Raw genomic sequence first — 21,598 nt, 5'->3', positions numbered from 1 at the left:
TGTTCTAAATATTTGTTTTGAGAAAACAGAGTTACGTAATGAGAAACAAAGCACCAGATCAAAATATTAAGAATATGACAAATAAGATACAAGTGAAATAATTGCTTACACAAAAACAAAGCCTTTCAGGGATTCAGGTAACAAAATAACACTCATAAACATCCATTCTAAAGATTTGATTATGAAAACACTGAATCAAGAGTGACTTCATTTCATCACAATAACAAGACACAAACATAATGCCAAAGAGAGCACAACACAAGTATAAATTCTACAAAATGCTTGGGAAAGAGGAAAAATAACAACAGATATATTGGTCAGATGCAAGTTCCTGATTTCTATAGACTTCTACACGTATATCGATTAAAAACGATTAATGAGTGAAGGACTTCAGGCCACTGGCCAAGAAAGCTGAAATGGTAGATTCTGAAAACAAATGTCTTAGATTTGATGATATTAGCTAAAAATCAGGAGAAATAAAGGAATAATTGGGTGGGAGGAACTGGAAAATTGGGAATATCCAACCTAAATTGGGAGAGTTGACAAGTTTTCAATATTCATCACATGGTCATTTGAACACCATGCCCTTGCATCACTGGTGTCAAAACCTTAATAGACCTACAGTGGGGAAAATTTTGTCACATAAAAAAATATCACTTTAGAAGTATTATTACATCTCTATCAAGTCTAGACAGGCATCACAAACATAGATTGAGTACAGTGGTATCAGTATTTAGGGCAAGACAAAAAGTGGGATACAAAAGGGGAAAAGAGAAAGTTCCTTTGGTGGGGTGACACTACATGACAAGAAGCCAATGGAAGGCTTAGAGCACTGTTTGAAATCATATAGAGAGAGGCATCTCCATCCCTCCATTCAGTATGTCACCCATATCTGGTGGGGGAAGTCACCAATATCACAAGCCGGCCAAGTGAATTCCTGTAGTGGTGTGAGATAAGGCCACTTGGTAGCTGGCTCACCCTCAGATTTTCCTTTGCTAACTGCTATCATCCAGCTATGCCTCTATGAACTATATGCTCATCAGGTAGAAACAACTATACGGAAATGTTACACCAGAACGTGGAGTTTTCAAAATGGACCCATCACTCTAGTCATGCAGTAATTGGAAAGCTCAGCCATTACTACTGAAATGCAAGTCCTGTCTAGGGAATCAGCAGTAGTAGTAGTGTGTGTGTGTGTGTGTGTGTGTGTGTGTGTGTGTGTGTGTGCGCATGCGCGCGCGTGTGCGTGCCAACTGCATGGAGCTGTCACAGTGTAATGATTTGCCATTAATCTTAAGGTCTGGACATTACGAATCATGGTATCAGAGACACAATGGGAAATATCTGGGTCTCCTTGAAACTACATGCCAGATATCAGGGACAGCATCCATACCATGAATTATTCATTGTTTGGTTTGTGATTTACTTTTAGATAATCTGTTAACTGAAAGATTATAGATCTGTTTTTGCTAAAGACAAACCCTCTTAGCCATCTTTCCCAGACTTTTTCAGCACGTTTCATTTAACATCTGTTCTCCAAAACCTAACAGTTCAGTAATTATGAAATGCAATAACATAATGGTGATGCAACTGCCTCATTTTTGTGCAAGAAAACTAATAAAAATTTGTGCTGCTGCTTCTGATGTCTCCCATATCCAGATCATTGCAAAGTCCCTGCCACAGTGAATCACTATTGCTATAGTGGTTCCTGGAGCAGTTACTTATATCAGGACAAAGATAACTAACTGTTTAACAAAAATATCATGAAAACAACAGTTTACTACTCACCATACAGATGAGACAATGAGTTGTAAACAGTCACAACAAAAAGAGTGATACACATTTGAGCTTTCAGCCAAAAGGGCTTCCTCTCAAGTAGAAAATGTACATACCTTCACACGAGCACAACTCACACACATGACGACTGCTTTTGTATGTCCATCCTTCTGATTGGAGATTAGAGGGACTTCGGCCATTTGTTGCGTAGTAAAATGGAACACCTACAGCCATTCGTATGATGTTATTTATTATATGGCTACCAGTTTCGGTGCTTCAGTACACCATCTTCAGGCCTTAACTGACACTGAGGGGGTTATCTCCAGTCTTATACACCATTCATCAATGGCCAACATCTACGAACTGGTTTTCGCAGATTACCTGTGGCAACTCACACATCGTTGTTACATGCAGTCTGTGAAAACAAGCTCATAGATGAATCGTGTATACAACTGGAATTAACCCCCTCAGTGTCAGTTGAGGCCTCAAATGGTCTACTGAACCACCAAAACTGGTAGCCATATAATAAATGATATCGTAAGGATGGCTGTAGGTGATCCATTCTATTACATGGCCACTGTCCCTGGCTGCTGAGGCCATACTGAATGTCTCCTCTATATGGTGATCAGCAATTTATCCTTTCCCTAATATTGTCATTATTCCATCCTGGACTTTCGACTGTGACTAACTATTTGATAAGCTTATACTTCTACTACCAATACTCCAAACTAAAGAATCACAGAGAACTCTTAATATTTTATATTGCAACATAAGACTTAGATGTTTTGAAATGATAACTTCTTTCTTGACTGTAAACAGCTTGCACTTGTTGACTTCAGATAGTTCCAGTACCTATGTTTCATATGTCCCTATAAGAATATATACTGACCTTCCAGTAGAGTTTGATGGACGTAGGGGACAGGGCAGACGTCCTGTAGAGTGTCGGTGCCGAAAGGTGTATGCCGACGTCCGACTTCAGGTGGAAGTGTCGCAGGTTGGGGCTCAGTTTATTGTCATCATTGGAGTAGGCAGCAGCAATGCGAAACCTGAAACAAAAATGGAGGTTACAGTTATTTACAGCTGTGTAAGTTTTCATGAGCACAGACATGGTGATTCAGCTCAACAAACTATTTATTATATGCATTACCGAGAACAGATTGGAACGCCCAATGATTAATCTACTCCCTGTGTTATGAACTTACACCCTATCTGCAGTAAGTCAACCACATATGAGTAAAATATTTTGAAACTTTGACAAATAGTTTATAAAAATATAAAGGAGACATAAAACTCTGTAATTTACAATAATGATGTAGGTTGAAACAATGAATTAAAATTTGTACCAGTGCCAGGATTCAAACCCAGGTCTCCTGCTTGATAGGCAGATGTGCTAACCGCTGTACCACACTGGCACTGTGACTATCACAGAAAGGATATTGCGGAGACATGGCTTAGCCACAGCCTTGGGGATGTTTCCAGAATGAGATTTTCACTCTGCAGCGAAGTGTGCACTGATATGTCCTTTCTTTCAGGAGTGCTAGTTCTGCAAGGTTCCAGGAGAGCCTCTGTAAAGTTTGGAAGGTAGGAGACAAGGTACTGGTAGAAGTAAAGCTGTGAGGACAGGTCGTGAGTCGTGCTTGGGTAGCTCAGATGGTAGAGCACTTGCCCACGAAAGGCAAAGGTCCCGAGTTCCAGTCTCGGTCCGGCACACAGTTTTAATCTGCCAGGAAGTTTCATATCAGCGCACACTCCGCTGCAGAGTGAAAATCTCATTCTGGAAACATCCCCAAGGCTGTGGCTAAGCCATGTCTCCACATTATCCTTTCTTTCAGGAGTGCTAGTTCTGCAAGGTTCGCAGGAGAGCTTCTGTAAAGCTTGGAAGGTAAGAGATGAGGTACTGGCAGAAGTAAAGCTGTGAGGACGCGTCATGAGTCGTGCTTGGGTAGCTCAGATGATAGAGCACTTGCCCACGAAAGGCAAAGGTCCTGAGTTCGAGTCTCAGTCCGGCACACAGTTTTAATCTGCCAGGAAGTTTCGTAAAAAATACGCTTTTTCCTGGGCGATAGTACATTTTTCCATGTTAAGTGAGAATATATTTTCCCTTAGAGTTGTGAAACTTACTAACCCCTTGAATGGCCAAGGTCTTATATACTGGTGTAAGAGAAGAAACCCAGCAAAACACGACACGTCTTGGAAAGATCTTCGATGTGCGGCAACATTGTATATTGATTATTTTCACATTACAAAAGTATAAATGCGAATTTCACCAAATACAGCAAAGTAGCTTCTGAAGCACTAAAACCAAGGTTTCAGTACACTTTTGTCAGTCAAATATAGTTCACATTACAGGAGCTCACCACCCAATGACAGCCTTCTTCTTCTTCTTTTTTACGGATAATAATACTTTTTTGCTAGCTTGGTCTCTTTTAGTATGTGTTACCCCTTAAGGTATCAAACATAAATGTGCCATTAAAATTTTAAGTAATTGTTTAAACAGCTGGTCTTGTGGGCTCAAAGTTTTTCTAAATGTCTGGTCCTCCAAGTGTTAAGCTTTGAATAAGAGTCAAATGCTCCATAACTTAAAAAATTCTCAGATATTTTCAAATGTTACATAATTCATCCGCATAAAAGGAAATTTAGTCTGAAGAACACTTCTCAAACCACCATTTGCAACATTTTTCCATGACCTGTTAGAAATGTAAGCAGTTGTGACAACATGCTCATCAAAAGCAATTTGTTGTTATGAAGTATTGCAGTCTTTTTTCCTACAGCTTTTGACACAGTTTGAGGTCAGCTTACACTTGTGTGCACACTGTGTTTTGTTGCTGTAAATGGCACATTTTCTTTGCAACTAAAATTTTATTTTGGCATTATTCTCTTGTTTATGCTTTATTGCTGCAGTATTATTCTGTATTAGCGCCCCAATAAAAATTCTTTGTAAGAGTATCAGTTCTTAGCAATCAAAATTATGTAAATTTAACTGAAAACTAAAACAGTGAAAATTTCCTGGGATGCAACCTGTATGCCACGCTTCCCATGCATCACAGTCCAGGTTAAACTATTGGCCCCTCTATGCTTGACTGGGTTAAGTCTTTTCAGAAGTCACTGAAACGCATACTTGATAGTAGACACTTCATGCATTGGAGCTTGTTTTTCTCCATCAGAGCTCTCAACTTCATTCATTGCCAAATTGGTCAGTTCACTTCCAGTTCCTTGTCTTTGAATCATGAATATGGAATTTTTATTTCATATTTCATCATACACGGTAACCACATCACGAACAACCCATACACATAACAATGCTAATGAAATACACACATTACATATACAGCATTAACTAAACACTACTGGATGCTTCCACACAAGATGTGATTCAGCATCCATATGTAGCAATCACAATAACAGAGATCGGCTTAAATTAGATAAGCTTCACATGGCATTGCGTGAAACTGAGGTTTTGAAGGCTGCAGTTCATCATTATGATTGGGTAAGTCAAAAACAACTCCAATCAGTGTTGTACTTTAGGGTAATGGTTAGTGTCTTAACCTACCATGTCAAAGGTTGTAGGTTCGAAGCTTATCATATGTCATGAAAACTCATTTCTGAATCCAATAAAAGGAGTTTGACTACCATTTTTATTCAATTAATTGGTTTACATGTAATTTTTTGTTTACAATTCTTTCCCAGATCATTTTAATCATTGTATTGATTTTTTTATTTGGTCTTATTTTTCTACCTTTTTTTATTTTTGCATCTGGAATCTGCCTGTGTTATCTATAATCTGCAACCAAGTGCCAATGAGGACTGTTCATTGGTTGGTAATGTGGCAGCTCATGTAGCCAGTCATAGGATGGTTTTAGGTAACCAATGATACTGATAAATTAAAAATTTGTTCATTGCAACTGAACTTTCTCTGTTTTGAGTTTGCTCATAGAGGTTAGCTTTAATAGTCGTGAACAAAGCAATAGTGATTTTAGTTCTGCCACACATTGTTGGCCACTGCTTTCTCAGATACATTACACCTCATGAGGCTGTGGTTAGCTTAGGAAACGAGTTTAAATTCAGGGTTACAAAACACATCCCCTGTCACAGTTCAGTCATTGGTCACTTACGAACACTGTCAACAGAGAATCTCACATTTCTGACATACCTGCAGCAGCCACTTCCAACATTGCTCCACGTTATACATTAACATTATTTGTGAAGTGACTTGCTGAGCAGTAGCCGCCGGCCAATGTGTCAACACCAAAATGGCAAGTGACAGACATCAACTATCAAGTAATTTTAAATGGACTACAGTAAAAGACTGCTGTGTTCATACCAACCTACACACTGACAACAGCTTTACCTTTTATTATTGGCTTCTAGTGTTTGGTTTGTAGAGCCCTCTGCAGTAATATGACATTAGCACTCACCGGTATGTCTGGTTGGGCTCCAGGTTGTCCACCTCATATGTGTGTATGTAGGGTGGTATGTCCCCATTGTTGGTCATCCAGTTCTGATGCTTGCCACCACCTCCCGAACCCCCGTGGCCCTTGTGGCTGTACTGGACTTTGAAGAACTGGATGGGCAGACCGTGATTCGGGGTCACCTTCCAGCGCACCATCACCGATGTGTCTGAGAGGCGTGTGACATGTGGTCTCGAGGGAGGAATCATACGTACTGAAATAAAAATATGTATTAATGCTCTTCCACATATTTAATGATTAAACTGTCTGCCAGGATTGCAACCAGGAAATGTATCAGCTCTCATCAGGACAATACACCTGCCTACACAGACACTTTGAGAGAGGGGAAAAAAAGAGAGATTTGAAGTCAGACTGATAGAATGTCCATTTATCAGATTTGGCACCATCTCATTCCTGTTTGTGTATAATTCTTTCTAGACTGCCCCAGTAAAAAATTAATTAATCTCAACAGAATTATTTATAAAGAGCATTACAATACTGATATCATCATATGTGGTAGTTATTTTCTTAACATTCTTACTTCCATCTGTTTGCACACCTACAGAAATTTGAAGCTGGGAAATGTTTTGAACTCAGTATAGAGACTGAGACAGGCATATATGTTTCCTGAGCAACCTTCCAGAAATGCATTTCTAGGATGGACTCTCAAAACTTACGACAAAGTGTGCTGACCTGAAAAATACTACGCTGACAAATAAGTGCATTGTGTGCACTGTTGATAACAATAAAAAAGAAAGAAAAAAAGCCTTACTTAGTGACACTGACAAATTTTCATTTTACCACCTTGCAATGTTATGTGCTCAACCCTTTGCTACCGATGTGCTCTCTGCAATCCATGCTGAGTGTGGCTTTGTTCTGGCTGTAATGCTTGTCAAATGTTGGTGCCTGTGCTCAGGGAAACAGCATTCTGGCCACTAAGAAATACTTATCATCAGATTTTATGAAAACTACTTGTAAAAAAAAAAAAAAATTGCACATCTTATGGCCTGATATCTTTGCTCAATAAAGGACTGAATTTTTCTCCATTGTAAGCCATAGTCTCTGTTCTGCATCAGATGAAGTAAAACAATGCAAAAATTTTTAAAGAGTTGCAGAGGTAAAGACACATTGGGTTAGCTTTGTGTATGGAGCTCATACATTACAGTATATAAAATGTAGATAAGATATTGAGATTTTATTACAATTGAAAGCAGAATGATATCTCATTTCATTCTCGAGTTACTGATTTTTATATCCGACGGTTGGTCGTGTGCAATGCACCCATTTCTGTCACTGTGAATCAGGAGTTATGTGGTCACGACAATCGTCATATTTCATAAACAACTCAAGATACTGAAAGGAGGTTTTTTGCAATTGATAGAATGCAAAGAGGCACATATGTTGCATGATAAGCACACAGAAACTTTTTTATTCAGCATTATATGGAAGTAACTTGTCCACTGCAGTGAGAGGTTGGCAGCTCAAGATGCATACAGATATCAGTAGCGCTGTAGGAAAACCCAAGTGACATGCATATACACATCCACATCACTTGGGAATGGTGGAGCAGGATGTGTATACATGTCCATATCAGCAAAAAGGTTAGTAAGCACTTGTATTATATTTTAAGCAGTCTATTGAAGTATGTTAAGAATGAACTGCTGTATGATTTGCTTTTAGGCTTCAGGATGTCCTGCTATTACTCCCATACAGTACTGGTTGGTAGCACACTGGACTCTGGACCTGTAGGCCTGGAGTTTATCCCAGGAATGAGTGGGTATTTTTCCCTCTTTCCAGTCCCTCCACAATGGTCCCACATCCATTCAGCCTGCTGTCAAAATCAGTACCAGTGATCTTTTCCAGGGTGAACAGCAGCCCAGATGAGGGTCCTCTCACCCCCCCCCCCCAACCCCCCTCCTAGTTGCACAGCAAATAGAAAGGCTCCACTCAGCCTGCAGGTAGATCAACAGATTGGCCATGGGCTTGTGCCACAGACTTGACCTGTACCTACGGTTTCACTATTGATACCAAGTATTCAATAATTTCACAGTATCTTAAGAAATATCAGAATATAAATATTTATCAAGTACTGAATGGCATAGAGGGGGAAATTTTTTGAGAATATATACCGTATCTATATAGTTTACAGTAAACACAAGTGCAGCAGTTAAAATGACAAATCATGTACAGACTACAATAAACATATCAGATTTCTGTGACATACACCAGTAATATTGAGTATGTACCCACTACCTATTCAAATGGTCCAAGTACTCACATGTATGTGAATTAAATGTACGTAAAGGAAAAAGTTTTATTTTCAGGCAACATATCTGATACAGATTGTTTCACGTAGACATGTATTTTCATTATGAAAATAGTTATTCTCGTAATAATAACGCATGGGAGTAGCATGAAATTTATGGAATAGCATGAAATCTACACCAGGTTTGCAATATTTTTCTTGCTTATGTTTGTATTTGATTTTTCTGCCTATGTTTCTTCATGTAAATATACTACAAGTGCCATTTTTCACCTAGCATTCCTTTTGTGTTTAAGAAAAATTTAAAAATACATTCAAAAAGCAATCAATACTTTGTGTTACTGCCAGTACCAATACTTTTGTTACAATATTATCAAGGTAGTGACTGAACTTTGCATATAATGGCTCTAAGCACTATGGGACTTAACATTTGAGGTCGTCGTCCCCTCAGTGACAAATATTTTACTGAATAGTACAGGAATGTTCATAATAAGGGTGGCTGAAATGATAGAGAGATAGACTTTTCAATTAATAGTTAGGCGATCATCAAATATGTAGAGCATGTCAGAGAAAGAAAAACACATAATTTACCAAAACAAAACAGATATGCAAATGCTCCTTCCAGAGACCCTGAATGAAATGATCCTCAAGGATGTGGAATAGACAAAAAAACTGAAACTTTTTCATTATCACCTTTTAACTGAGTCAAAGGTGTAACTTACGGATATATCAGTTTCGATAAGTCTGACTGAGGCAGCCATAGCAGATGGCTAGTTATTTCATCAAATGCCTCTAAAGAGATAGCTGCAACTGTTTGTTGGTTAACACCAATAAAGATGTATGCAAGGCTTGCTTTAATTTAAGGTGCTACTGTCCCATAAACTCACCATGGCCATGGTTGATCTTTCTGCGGTCCTTGGTGCCTTTGTGGGGCCCCTCTGACTTCTTACCAGAACTGCCACCAGCACTGCCATCACCGATATCAGTGCCTGGAGATACCAAATTCATTACTAGAGTGCAACACTGTACTGTTCTGTTGCTTTAAATTTCAAGTTCAAGTCCAAGATAAGAATAAGAACCACAATAACTCAACAAGTCAAAAAAAAATAAATAAATAAAATAAAATACTTTATTCTTGAAAGTAGACAAATTTGTCTGTTCCATATACTATTACAGCGTCAGTTCAATTTTTCATTACTTGGTAGTTGTCATTGTCTGTCAGGTGTTTCTCAGTGCATTAATGACAAACTGAATAGTGCCTTTAAGCTTCAAATCTGATGTGTATCAGTTTCACCAAGAAAGCTTCGAAGATCACATTACTTCACTCAAAATGTAGATATGAATTAGCAAGTCACTATGCAAAAATAAAGCAACAGAACTATATGTGTGGTCCACACAAGAACATCTTGTAGGCATCAGCTTATGCAGCTGGAATATTTACCTTAGCCTTCTGGCACATTTATCCACCAGTGTAATTTGTTGTCAACAATCAATATTGGTTGAAGAGTGATATAACTGTTTACAAAAACAAGATTGAGGGGAAAGCAATCTACACTTCTCTCTAGCAAACATAGCTTCAGCATAGTTTGAGAAATATACTGTTATAAAAATCTTAATCAGTCTGATCATGGAAATGAAATATCTGATAAGCAGCAGTATTGATATTAGTTAATCTTTCTTTTTTCCCTCTGAGATAATTTCTTCTATACTATACAGGAATTCTTGAAAAGAAATAGTTAGTAAATTACAAATTTGTAAATACCTAACATAAAGCCAAAGATATTTAAACCACTTTTATTCAGTTGACTATTCCGTATTATAATATTTAGCATGAATGTGACATGTATGGCACAGAATGTACTAGGCTAAACTAACTATTCATGCAGAAAGAAGCAGTAAACTACATAACTAATTAAGGCTGTCTACAGAATGGAAAAATATACCAGCAACATCTCAGTTAAAACATTGGCTCAACAGTAAAATAATAATGATAACTCAATAAGAGTCTAGATTCCTACCATCTGCTTCGATGTCATCTGGATTTATGCTAACAGCATTAGGAGCGACTTCCACCATTGCAGATCCAAAGACTGACCCAAGTTCATTTCGACCAAAGCACTGGAATATGCCAGCGTGCTTTAGGTCAGCATTCTGTATGGCAAGATTTCCTCCTGGAAAGTTGAAAAGAAAATGACTTAACTTTTGTCAACTGCTGCCATACTGGAAGAAATGTGAATATGCATGCAGTTACTATGAGGTGTAAAGTGTGCTTTCTAAGGCTATGATGTCCATTCTGTGGTTTCTGACCACCCATTCATTTAGTTCACTTCATTTGCATCTTGAGCTGCATACAAAGTGTGTAAGAAAATTAACAAAAAGGATTTTTTTGGTAGCAATGAATTTTACCCTTCTTACATATCAAGGTTGTGTTCTAATAAACATTCCCTTTTCAAGATAACACAATGATTGACATACTGTTTCCAGTTCTGGAGAGTTTCTCATGAAATGACTTTCCATGTGTTGGTTACACCCTTCTGAATATTGTGAGGTGTGTTCAACAAATATTGAACCTTTGGTTGGTACAAATACATTTGGAAGTACAGAACCCTAATTCCTCCAAAGTAGTCTCCTTGGTAAGTTCACGCTACTCCCAGTGCTCCCGCCATTATTGGAAATACTTCTCGAATGTTTCTTTTGGAATGGTCATCACGCAGGTTGTCGCATTCCGCAAAATGTCATCTTTTGACTCAAATCGTGTTCCTTTCAGGAGCATTTTCAGATTGGAAAATAACCAAAAATTGCGTGCAGCCATGTGTGGGGAGTAGGGAGCCTGACTAACTGCAGGAATGTTGTGTTTGGTGCGGATATTCTGTATCAGATGTGCACATTCGGTTGGTGCATTATCGGGATGGAGTTGTTAAGAATTCACCAGCCAGATCCAGTTATTAATGTCATGCAATATTATCAAGGCTATGAAGGAGCTCCTGGGAGTATTCCTGTAAGATGTTTTGGTTTGTGATGTTTACACATGATGCACCATCTGACAGGAATTGAAGAAAATGGTCAATATGTTTCTGACATTGGTGTGGACCTGATATATTGGTTTAGGCCTCAGAGATGTTGAATGTTTCCACTATGACAACTGTATCTTGGTTTCCTGGCAATACCCATAAACTCACATCTCAACAACTATGACCACAATATTCAGAAAGTTTGGGTTACTGTTTGCACTGTCCAGCGCGTCCTGTGCGATTTCCAGTTGGTGCTGCTCCTGCTACATTGGCGGAAGTTTTGGCACAAATTTTGCAGACACTATCCTTATGCACAAATCTAATGCTTACCATATCTTACTTGCAAGTCATCATACTAATATATGATGGTCTTCCATAACCCAAGTCCGCACTTACTCAACGACTTTGTCATTTCGGCTTGTTGAGGATCTGCCTGAGAATGGTTCATCCACTGATGAGCGGCCATGTTTGAAGTAGTTGTACAACTCCTTTATCCATGAGGTGCTTTAATATTGTGAAAGGTTTCCACTTACCTACCACCAAACTTTTGCCAGACTGAGAATCCATATCACTGCCTACTTTGTTCTGACAGTTTACAACTTGCAGGAATCCAAGACCACTCATTACACATCCACATTCACAGGTCGACTGCCAGCAACTAACGCTTTCTGCTGGCTGGAAAAGATTCACAACTGTGCATGAATCTCTACAGAAGAAAGCCTCCCATGCTTCACTGGTATACACAGGAAAGAGGAAGGTTCAATACTCTTGAAAGCACCTTGTTCGTCTACAACATTATCAAAGTGACATCCTTTGAAACTGGTATATGAACTGAGGTACTACAACAAAGTCACTGAACATGAGATCTGGCAAACCCAGGACTGCTATTTAATGCAAAACTCACTGGTGGAAATGACCATGTGACAGGTAGCAGTGTCACAGTGCAGCATACAAATGTGTATATTGCTTGGTTGCTTATATTTCACCCTTTCCCTGAGTCTTTCAAGATCTTCCGGACAAAAATTTTGTTTGGCTGTTTGTAGTGGAGGCATAAATTCTTTGTGGACAGTCCTCTGACTGTAAAAAAATACTGAATGACTATCAGTTTGATTCTTGGTTTATTCATCCTTTCTTTCCTAGGATGGGGTAAAACTGCAGTGTACCACTCCTCACTCTGGCATTTTCTCATAGGACCATATTCAAGACCCATGATTTGCCACCTGTGATAATGAGACTGAAGAATTCAGGCTCCCTGTGAAGGCAGTCCAGTAGATAAAGACTTGCAGCCTTCCATTTGTTCTTATTCTCAGTCGTGATTTTCTTTGAAGCCATCTTTGCACACACTTTTCATATGTGCAAATCTGGTGTTAAATCACCATTAATTGTTCATATGATCTCACAAGATACTTCACTCTTTTCATGCAGTTTAGATTTGCCCTTCCTCTAGGCCTTAAAAAATACCATCTGAAGATGTGTGTCTCAGATAGGAATTGATTGCCTGAGTCGTCTACAAATTTTCATAAGACACAGTGCTGTCAGTCTAACACATGTGAGGGAGGACCCTCAATGAAAAGGAATGAGGCAAAATGTATCTACATCACCACAGTGGTGTGACTGATTAAATAGTTTCTGTACATTATGCTGAAAACTATCATTTATGACACAAATGTTGTACACAAGGCAAAAGCAGACTCTAACAATAAACTTTAGAGGTTTTGTGAGTTTTTGATATCGAGGAGCCCTTGGTTTCAAGTGGATCATTACAAAGTAGTTCACTTGGTTTGTTGCCATAGTTATTGTAACTAGTCACAAGACTAATAGAATACACTTAATACACTGATTCACAGTAAAGAGCTTAACCCCTAATCCTGGAAGTGCTAATACTATACAATTCCAAACATACACTACTGGCCATTAAAATTGCTACACCAAGAAGAAATGCAGATGATAAACGGGTATTCATTGGACAAATATATTATACTAGTACTGACATGTGATTACATTTTCACGCAATTTGGGTGCATAGATCCTGAGAAATTAGTAGCCAGAACAACTACCTCTGGCCGTAATAACGGCCTTGATATGCCTGGGCATTGAGTCAAACAGAGCTTGGATGGCACGTACAAGTACAGCTGCCCATGCAGCTTCAACACGATACCACAGTTCATCAAGAGTAGTGACGAGCCAGTTGCTCGGCCACCATTGATGAGATGTTTTCAATTGGTGAGAGATCTGGAGAATGTGTTGACCAAGGCAGCAGTCGAACATTTTTTGTATCCAGAAAGGCCCATACAGGACCTGCAACATGTGGTTGTGCATTTTCCTGCTGAAATGTAGTGTTTCGCAGGGATCGAATGAAGGCTAGAGCCACAGGTCGTAACACATCTGAAATTGTCCAAAGTGCCGTCAATGCAAACAAGAGGGGACCGAGACGTGTAACCAATGGCACCCCACACCATCATGCCGGGTGATACGCCAGTATGGTGACGACGAATACACACTTCCGAAGTGCGTTCACCATGATGTCGCCAAACACGGATGCGACCATTATGATGCTGTAAAGAGAACATGGATTCATCCGAAAAAATGACATTTTGCCATTTGTGCACCCAGGTTTGTCGTTGAGTACACCATCGCAGGCGCTCCTGTCTGTGATGCAGCGTCAAGGGTAACCGCAGCCACGGTCTCCGAGCGGATTGTCCATGCTGCTGCAAACATCATCGAACTGTTTGTGCAGATGGTTGTTGTCTTTCAAACGTCCCCATCTGTTGACTCAGGGATCGAGACATGGCTGCACGATCCATTACAGCCATGCGGATAACATGCCTGTCATCTCGACTGCTAGTGATACGAGGCCGTTGGGATCCAGCACGGCATTCCGTATTAACCTCCTGAACCCACCGATTCCATATTCTGCTAACAGTCATCTGAACTCAACCAACACGAGAAACAGTGTCGTGATACGATAAACCGTAATCACGATAGGCTACAATCTGACCTTTATCAAAGTCTGAAATGTGATGGTACGCATTTCTCCTCCCTACACGAGGCATCATAACAACGTTTCACCAGGCAATGCCGGTCAGCTGCTGTTTGTGTATGAGAAATCGGTTGGAAACTTTCCTCATGTCAGCACGTTGTAGGTGTCGCCACTGGCGCCAACCTTGTGTGAATGCTCTGAAAAGCTAATCATTTGCATATCACAGCATCTTCTTCCTGCTGGTTAAATTTCATGTCTGTAGCACGTCATCTTCGTGGTGTAGAAATTTTAACGGCCAGTAGTGTATAAAAATTACTTTAAGGTGCCAAAAGTTGAGAGATCAATGGACAAACACTGGATGAAGCTCCATGTGTGAAATTCTTAGATATCCATATTGATAACAGAGTGAGATAACAACAGCCCATAGGCAAATTAACCAAAAAGCTCAGTTCTCTCACGTTGACCTGCAGGCAAGTTTGCTAGTGTACTTCCATTGAGTGCTGTCCAATGCTACAACCAGTGCAACTAAAGTCAAAAATGTAACTGTTCCATTTCGTTTTCTGCGAAACTGCACTTACCCCTACTGTTTAGTTCATCTTGCAAAGCACAAAATCTCTCTCTCTCTCTCTCTCTCTCTCTCTCTCTCTCTCACACACACATACACACACACACACACACACACATTATCTCTATCTCTCTCTCTCTCTCTCTCTCTCTCTCTCTCTCTCTCTCTCTCTCAGAAACACACACACAGATGTTCACATTCTCCAAACACTGTAATGTTCTTAACTCCTTGGGAAGGAACATTTGAAATGCAAGAAATAACAGGAGAAGTTGTTCTGGAGGAGGGATGAAGGAGAATGTGTGTGTGTGTGTGTGTGTGTGTGTGTGTGTGTGTGTGTGTGTGTGTGTGTGTGTGCATGAGAGAGGGGGAAGGGGGGGAGAGAGGCAGCATCAGGGGGAAAGGGGGACGGGATTGGCAGGGTGCTTTACAGAAGAATGTACCCATGAAGGTAGAGTTACATAATTAATATTCATCGATAATGATAGAAGCTGAAGGAATAAATTAAAATTTGTACCACGACCGGTACCTTTGAATCCATGTCTCCTTGTTTACTAGGCAGGTGTGCTAGACTTCACATCCCTGCAGCAGTACAGCTAACACAGCTGCACGGACTACCCTATTGCAGTGCCCTCCCTAACACAAACTTCAATTTATGCCTTCAGATTATTTTTCCCTTCTTAGGTTGTCACTATTGTTGAGGTTCTCTGGTATTGGAGTAGCACCCCAGCGGAGATAAAGATGAGACCAAAATGTCTCAAGGAAAATTTAATTATATCAGTTTCATATTTTTGTTTACAGGTTCATTAGCTGTCAACATCTCAACTTTATTGGGTGTTTGACTGTTTTAGGTTAAAAGGAAAGTGGAAAGTAGATAACAGTGAAATATGCAAATAATCCTAATAAACGTGAGTTTGGAAGCCAAGACTTTCCCCATTACAATGTACACGCAAGTGCAGTGTCTAAGGCTATGTTATGCTGCAGCTCCACTGCTGGAGCATCACTGTCAGTTAGTTGTGTACTTTGTTTTCATTGTTGTCAAGCAAAGTGTGAGCTCGAAGCACCCAAACACATCTCAAGTTTCGGCCATGCTGGTGAATTGTGAGCATCGAGGATGCAACTTGAATGCGACCTTACGGTCCAGGTACCAGTTTGTTCACAGAACAGCAAACATGGTGTGCATGTGTAGCATTTGAAGTAGTTGGCACAGCTCCATACACATTTTCAAGTGAAGAAATGGGTGGTATCCACTTCTCGTATGGGCGTGCTACCAGCAATTCGTGGGAGAAAGCACGATTGTATCATGAAACATATACTCGCAGAAGATGTCCAGACTGGAGGGTATTCACTAGGTACCACCAGCACCTGCACAAGACCAGTTCATTTAGACCTGACATGCCACATGCAGATAGAGTAAGGACAGTGCCTACACCTCAGCTGGGGGACTGTGTATATTACAAGTGAACACAATGCTGGGGTCACGTGCTGCAGCAGAACATGTTTTTTGCCTCCACGATATGTCAGATATTACATGAGGGGCAGTTGTACCCATTATGTGAGAAGTGTGCCACCCTCAGCCACATCTGATTTTCCAGCCTGGGTTGTCTTCTACCATTGGATACTTAGACAATGCAGGAATAATCCACAGTGCACATTATTTACAGACAAAGCATGCTTTATCCAAGACATTACTATGAACATCCACAACACATGCATTTGGGCTTATGAGAACCCATGTGCTACCACTGAGAAGATACTTCAGCAGAGATTTTCCATTAATGTTTGGGCAGGTGTCATTTGTGATCCATTGATAGAGTCACATTTCCTACCTGGTAGACTTAAAGGTCTGCAATACAAGCTGATCAATTATTTGGATGACATTCCTTATGATGAAACGGTGTTCATGTAGTACATACACAATGATGCATCGGTATACTTTCAGTTGGTTGTTTGGGAATATGCGGCACAAATCTCCGGCAACTAGCAGATGGGTCAAAGCTCACCAATACTGGCTAATCCCACAGCCCCAACTTCAACCTGTTGGATATTTTTTGGGTGGTGATATTTAAAAATTTTGTTGTGTTCCAGTCCTGTTGATCATGTCAGTCAATTCCAGGAATACATTGTGGATGGTTGTCAATGCATTCAAAACATGCCTGGTATTTCTGAACGTGTATGGACACAAATGAGAAGACATGCTGGGTTGCATTCACATGAATGGTGGTCATGTGGAACACTTGTGATGTGTTGCTCTTAAGTGGATATCTTCAGTTTGAATCATTGGGGTCTCTGTTGCAAGGTGTTCATTTATTCATTCATAATGCCTCATATGGGAGGAACTGTTGATTTCTGGAGCTACGTTTATTGTGATTATTTGCTTCTTTCATTGTCCTCTCCTCACTCCTTTCATTTGTACATATAAAAGTCAAGACACTCTGTAGAATAAATGACCTCTAGGTCTTCTATTCCTATGAGTGAAATTTTAATACTGGAGCTTGTAACATATTTAAGGTACAGGAATTTGTTTCAGTGGGTATCGTCTCTTCATTTTATGTCACCGAATAATATTTACAACTTGAGTTTATCATTTTCTACAATTTGCTCGAATAAACATGCATATTAAAGCACCACTCCTGGGACCGGGAGGTACGCCAGTTCCGGAAATGAATCCACCCAGCCGATTAACAATGAGGGTATGTGGGCCATCCACCCTGGATGTAGTTTTTAGGCAGTTTCTCACATCCCACCAGGTGAATACTGGGTAGGTTCTGGTATCCCACATCAGTTACATGACTCACAAACCTTTTGCTTGCTTCTGCATGAACAACACGGCTTGTAGGCAGCCGGGGTACACATGTTCTGTCTTGGGAGGGAGGGAGGATTAAGGGGTGCGACAGGAATGGCACCCAGTGACTCCTTAAATTAATCATAGCAAATGCATTAAAAACCATGTTGACCCTGTACTGATGTGGGACAAAGGCATAAGAAGAAAAAGAACATTTTCATATACAGAAATCACACACATCATTACAGGTTTACTTCTGGAGTAAATATTGCACAAATAGTGAATATTCTTGTGATCCTGCCTCATCCAAAACCAGCTATTAGTAATTTTTAATTACTTTTCTAAATAAAATCTTATTTAAAGTGTTTAAAAATAATTATTTTGTTTTACAAAATTAATTTTTATAAACCAAAACTACTATAAAAATTATTAGTATTTTTCAACTCATAAAAATTTGTATTCCACTAACAATCTATGTATATTATATATTTTATTTACTTTTATATTTAAGGGTTTTTGAAACAGATATTTTTGTAATTCAGTTCTGTCACTGCAGTATGAAAACTTGTAATAGAACAAGGAGAGTGGAATGATGCACTAGTATGCAGTAAAACAGTTTCAAACCTAAAGCATTCAAAAAAAATGTCAATAAATGGAAGATTTTCAAATAAATCAAATGCTGAAATTAATTGAAACATCACCAGTTCTACATAGAGTACACAAATAATTTTAAAAAATCCAGGCAATTAATGGAATAATAATGACCAACAATCATTGAGAGCATCGGTAGAAAGAGATATGTGCCCTTCCTGCCCTTGAAGACTTTGCAACAAACTCATTATTTTGGAGTAAATTGCAGTTGTAGTTAAAATCTGTATAATTCTAAACTGAAGAAGAGTGAAAGCTAAAGAATTACAAAACTCTAGAATGTTGTTAAACACTACAATCTCTAAAGCATTTCAAAACAAAGTTATAGTAATACTGTCATTTTTATTAAACAGTTTTAATATCAAACAGATTACATGCAAAAGTTGCACTCATTATGCTGTCTATGAACATGCAGCATTACTTACTGATAACTGTGATGTGGCTGTCATTGGTCACAGAGTTTCCGTTGAAGACCCACGTGATGTTGGGTTGTGGAGACCCTCGAAACTCACACTCGAGAACAACATTGTCTCCTTGCTGCACTCGATCCACCTTCGGGCCTCTCACCAGGACTGGTGGCTCTGTAATTGGAAACTAGCTTTCAGAATTTGTGGATCTGATAAATATATAGGAAATCTGTAAGTCTTACACTGAAGTACTATAATCTCTATACATAAAAGACAATGTCCTGCGTGACTGACTGACTCATCATTGCCCAGTCCAAGCAGCTAATGATACAAACTTGAAATTTGGGAAAGGTGTGGACTTTAAACTATAGGTGTCATTTAAGAAGGAATTTTTTCAAAATTCTGACCCTAAGGGGGTGAAATAGTGGATGCAGGGCATTTTTGGAAAATGTCACTATTAAGGCGGTTCTGAAGCTATACCTACAAAAAAATTGGTATTTGATTTCTCGATCAGAAATAAAAAAGTACATGTTTCAGCATTTTCAGAAATTTAACCTTTTTTTTTTTTTTTTTTTTTTTTTTTTTTTTTTTTTTTTTAATTCAATCTCTTGTCATCAGTCGTCTGACTGGTTTGATGTGGCCCACCATGAATTCCTCTTCTGTGCTAACTTCTTCATCTCAGAGTGGCACTTGCAACCTACGGCCTCAATTATTTGCTGTCTTCCTCTACTGTTGTTGCCCTCTACAGCTCCCTCTAGTACCATGGAAGTCATTCCCTCATGTCTTAACAGATGTTGTACCATCCTGTCCTTTCTCCTTGTCAGCATTTTCCACATATTCTTTTCTTCTCCGATTCTGCATAGAACCTCCTCATTCCTAACCTTATCAGTCCGCCTAAATTTCAACATTTGCCTGTAGCATCACATCTCAAATGCTTTGATTATCTTCTGTTCTGATTTTCCAACAGTCCATGTTTCATTACCATATAATGTTGTACGCCAGATGTACATTCTCGGAAATTCCTTCCTCAAAATAAGGCTGATATTTGATATTATTAGACTTCTCTTGGCCACGAAGGCCTTTTTTGCTGTAGCTAGTCTGCTTTTGATGTCCTCCTTGCTCTGTCCGACATTGGTCATTATACCGCCTAGGTAGCAGAATTCCTTAACTTCATCTACTTCGTGACTATCAATCCCGATTCTAACTTTCTCGCTGTTCTCATTTCTACTACTACTGATTACTTTCATCTTTCTTCGATTTACTCTCAATCCATATTCTGTTCTTATTAGATTGTTCAATCCATTCAGCATATCATGTAATCCTTCTTCACTTTGACTCAGGATAGCAATGTCCTCAGTGAATCGTATCATTGATACCCTTTCAATTTTTATTCCACTCCTGAACATCCCCTTTATTTCCATCATTGCTTCCTCGATGTACAGATTGAACAGTGTGAGCAAAAGGCTGCATCCTTGTCTTACACCCTTTTTAATACGAGTACTTCACTCTTGGTTGTCCACCCCTATTATTCCCTCTTGGCTGTTGTACATATTGTATATGACCTGTCTCTCCTTATTGCTTACCCCTACTTTTTTCAGAATTTCGAACATCCTGCACCATTTTACATTGTCAAATGCTTTTTCCAGGTTGACAAATCCTATGAACGTGTCTTGATTTTTCTTTAGTCTTGCTTCCACTATTAACCGCAATGTCAGAATTGCTCTCTCGTGCCTTTACTTTTCCTAAAGCCAAACTGATCGTCACCTAGCGCATCATCAATTTTCTTTTCCATTCTTCTGTATATTACTCTTGTAAGCAACTTGGATGTATGAGCTGTTAAGCTGACTGTGCGATAATTCTCGCACTTGTCAGCTCTTGCCATCTTCAGAATTGTGTGGATGATACTTTCCCGAAAGTCAGGTAGTATGTCATCAGACTCATACATTTTACACATCAATGTGAATAGTCGTTTTGTTGCCACTTCCCCCAATGATTTTAGAAATTCTGATGGAATTTCATCTATCTCTTCTGCCCTATTTGACCTTAAGTCCTCCAAAGCTCTTTTAAATTCTGATTTTAATACTGGATCCCCTATCTCTTCTAAATCGGCTCCAGTTTCTTCTTCTATCACACCAGACAAATCTTCTCCTTCACAGAGGCTTTCAATGTATTTTTTCCAACTATCTGCTCTCTCTCTCTTCTGCATTTAACAGTGGAATTCCCATTGCACTCTTAATGTTACCACCATTGCTTTTAATGTCACTGAATGTTATTCTGACTTTCTGGTATGTTGAGTCTGCCCTAAAGACAATCATTTCTTTTTCAATGACTTCACATTTTTCCTGCAGCCATTGCATCTTAGGTTCTTTGCACTTCCTGTTTATTTCATTCCTCAGCGACTTGTATTTCTGTATTACTGAGTTTCCCTGAACATTTTTGTACTTCCTCCTTTCATCAATCAACTGAAGTATTTCTTCTGTTACTCATGGTTTCTTCGCAGTTACCTTCTTTGTACCTAAATTTTCCTTCCCCAACATCTGTGATGATCCTTTTAAGAGATGTCCATTCCTCTTCAACTGTACAGCCAACTGCGCTACCGTATTTACTCGAATCTAAGGCGCCCTTTTTTTCCGGTTTTTGTAATCCAAAAAACCGCCTGCGGCTTAGAATCGAGAGCAAAGTAAGAGGAAGTTCTGAAAAATGTTGGTAGGTGCCGCC

General features: G+C 39.3%; 1 protein-coding gene and 1 non-coding gene across 4 annotated transcripts in view; both read right to left on the bottom strand.

The window, feature by feature from the left end:
- The window catches only part of LOC126425318 (interference hedgehog), a 602,807-nt gene that overhangs the window by 40,277 nt on the left and 540,932 nt on the right, over positions 1-21,598 (bottom strand). For all 3 annotated transcript variants that reach the window (XM_050088299.1, XM_050088300.1, XM_050088301.1), the window contains exons 7-11: positions 18,899-19,054; positions 10,506-10,658; positions 9,375-9,476; positions 6,192-6,438; positions 2,666-2,822 (exon numbers count right to left, since the gene is read on the bottom strand). In XM_050088299.1, coding sequence (XP_049944256.1) covers positions 2,666-2,822; positions 6,192-6,438; positions 9,375-9,476; positions 10,506-10,658; positions 18,899-19,054 — 815 coding nt within the window. The remainder of the gene's footprint in view (positions 1-2,665; positions 2,823-6,191; positions 6,439-9,374; positions 9,477-10,505; positions 10,659-18,898; positions 19,055-21,598) is intronic.
- Positions 3,117-3,188, bottom strand: Trnad-auc (transfer RNA aspartic acid (anticodon AUC)). Its single transcript has one exon. It is a non-coding gene; the product is annotated as a tRNA-Asp (tRNA).

This window comes from Schistocerca serialis, chromosome 10 (genome assembly GCF_023864345.2).
Source record: "Schistocerca serialis cubense isolate TAMUIC-IGC-003099 chromosome 10, iqSchSeri2.2, whole genome shotgun sequence".
In the NCBI taxonomy this organism is placed as follows: domain Eukaryota; kingdom Metazoa; phylum Arthropoda; class Insecta; order Orthoptera; family Acrididae; genus Schistocerca; species Schistocerca serialis.
The sequence above is the reverse complement of the archived record's forward strand: the minus strand, read 5'-3'. Positions and strand labels throughout refer to the sequence as shown.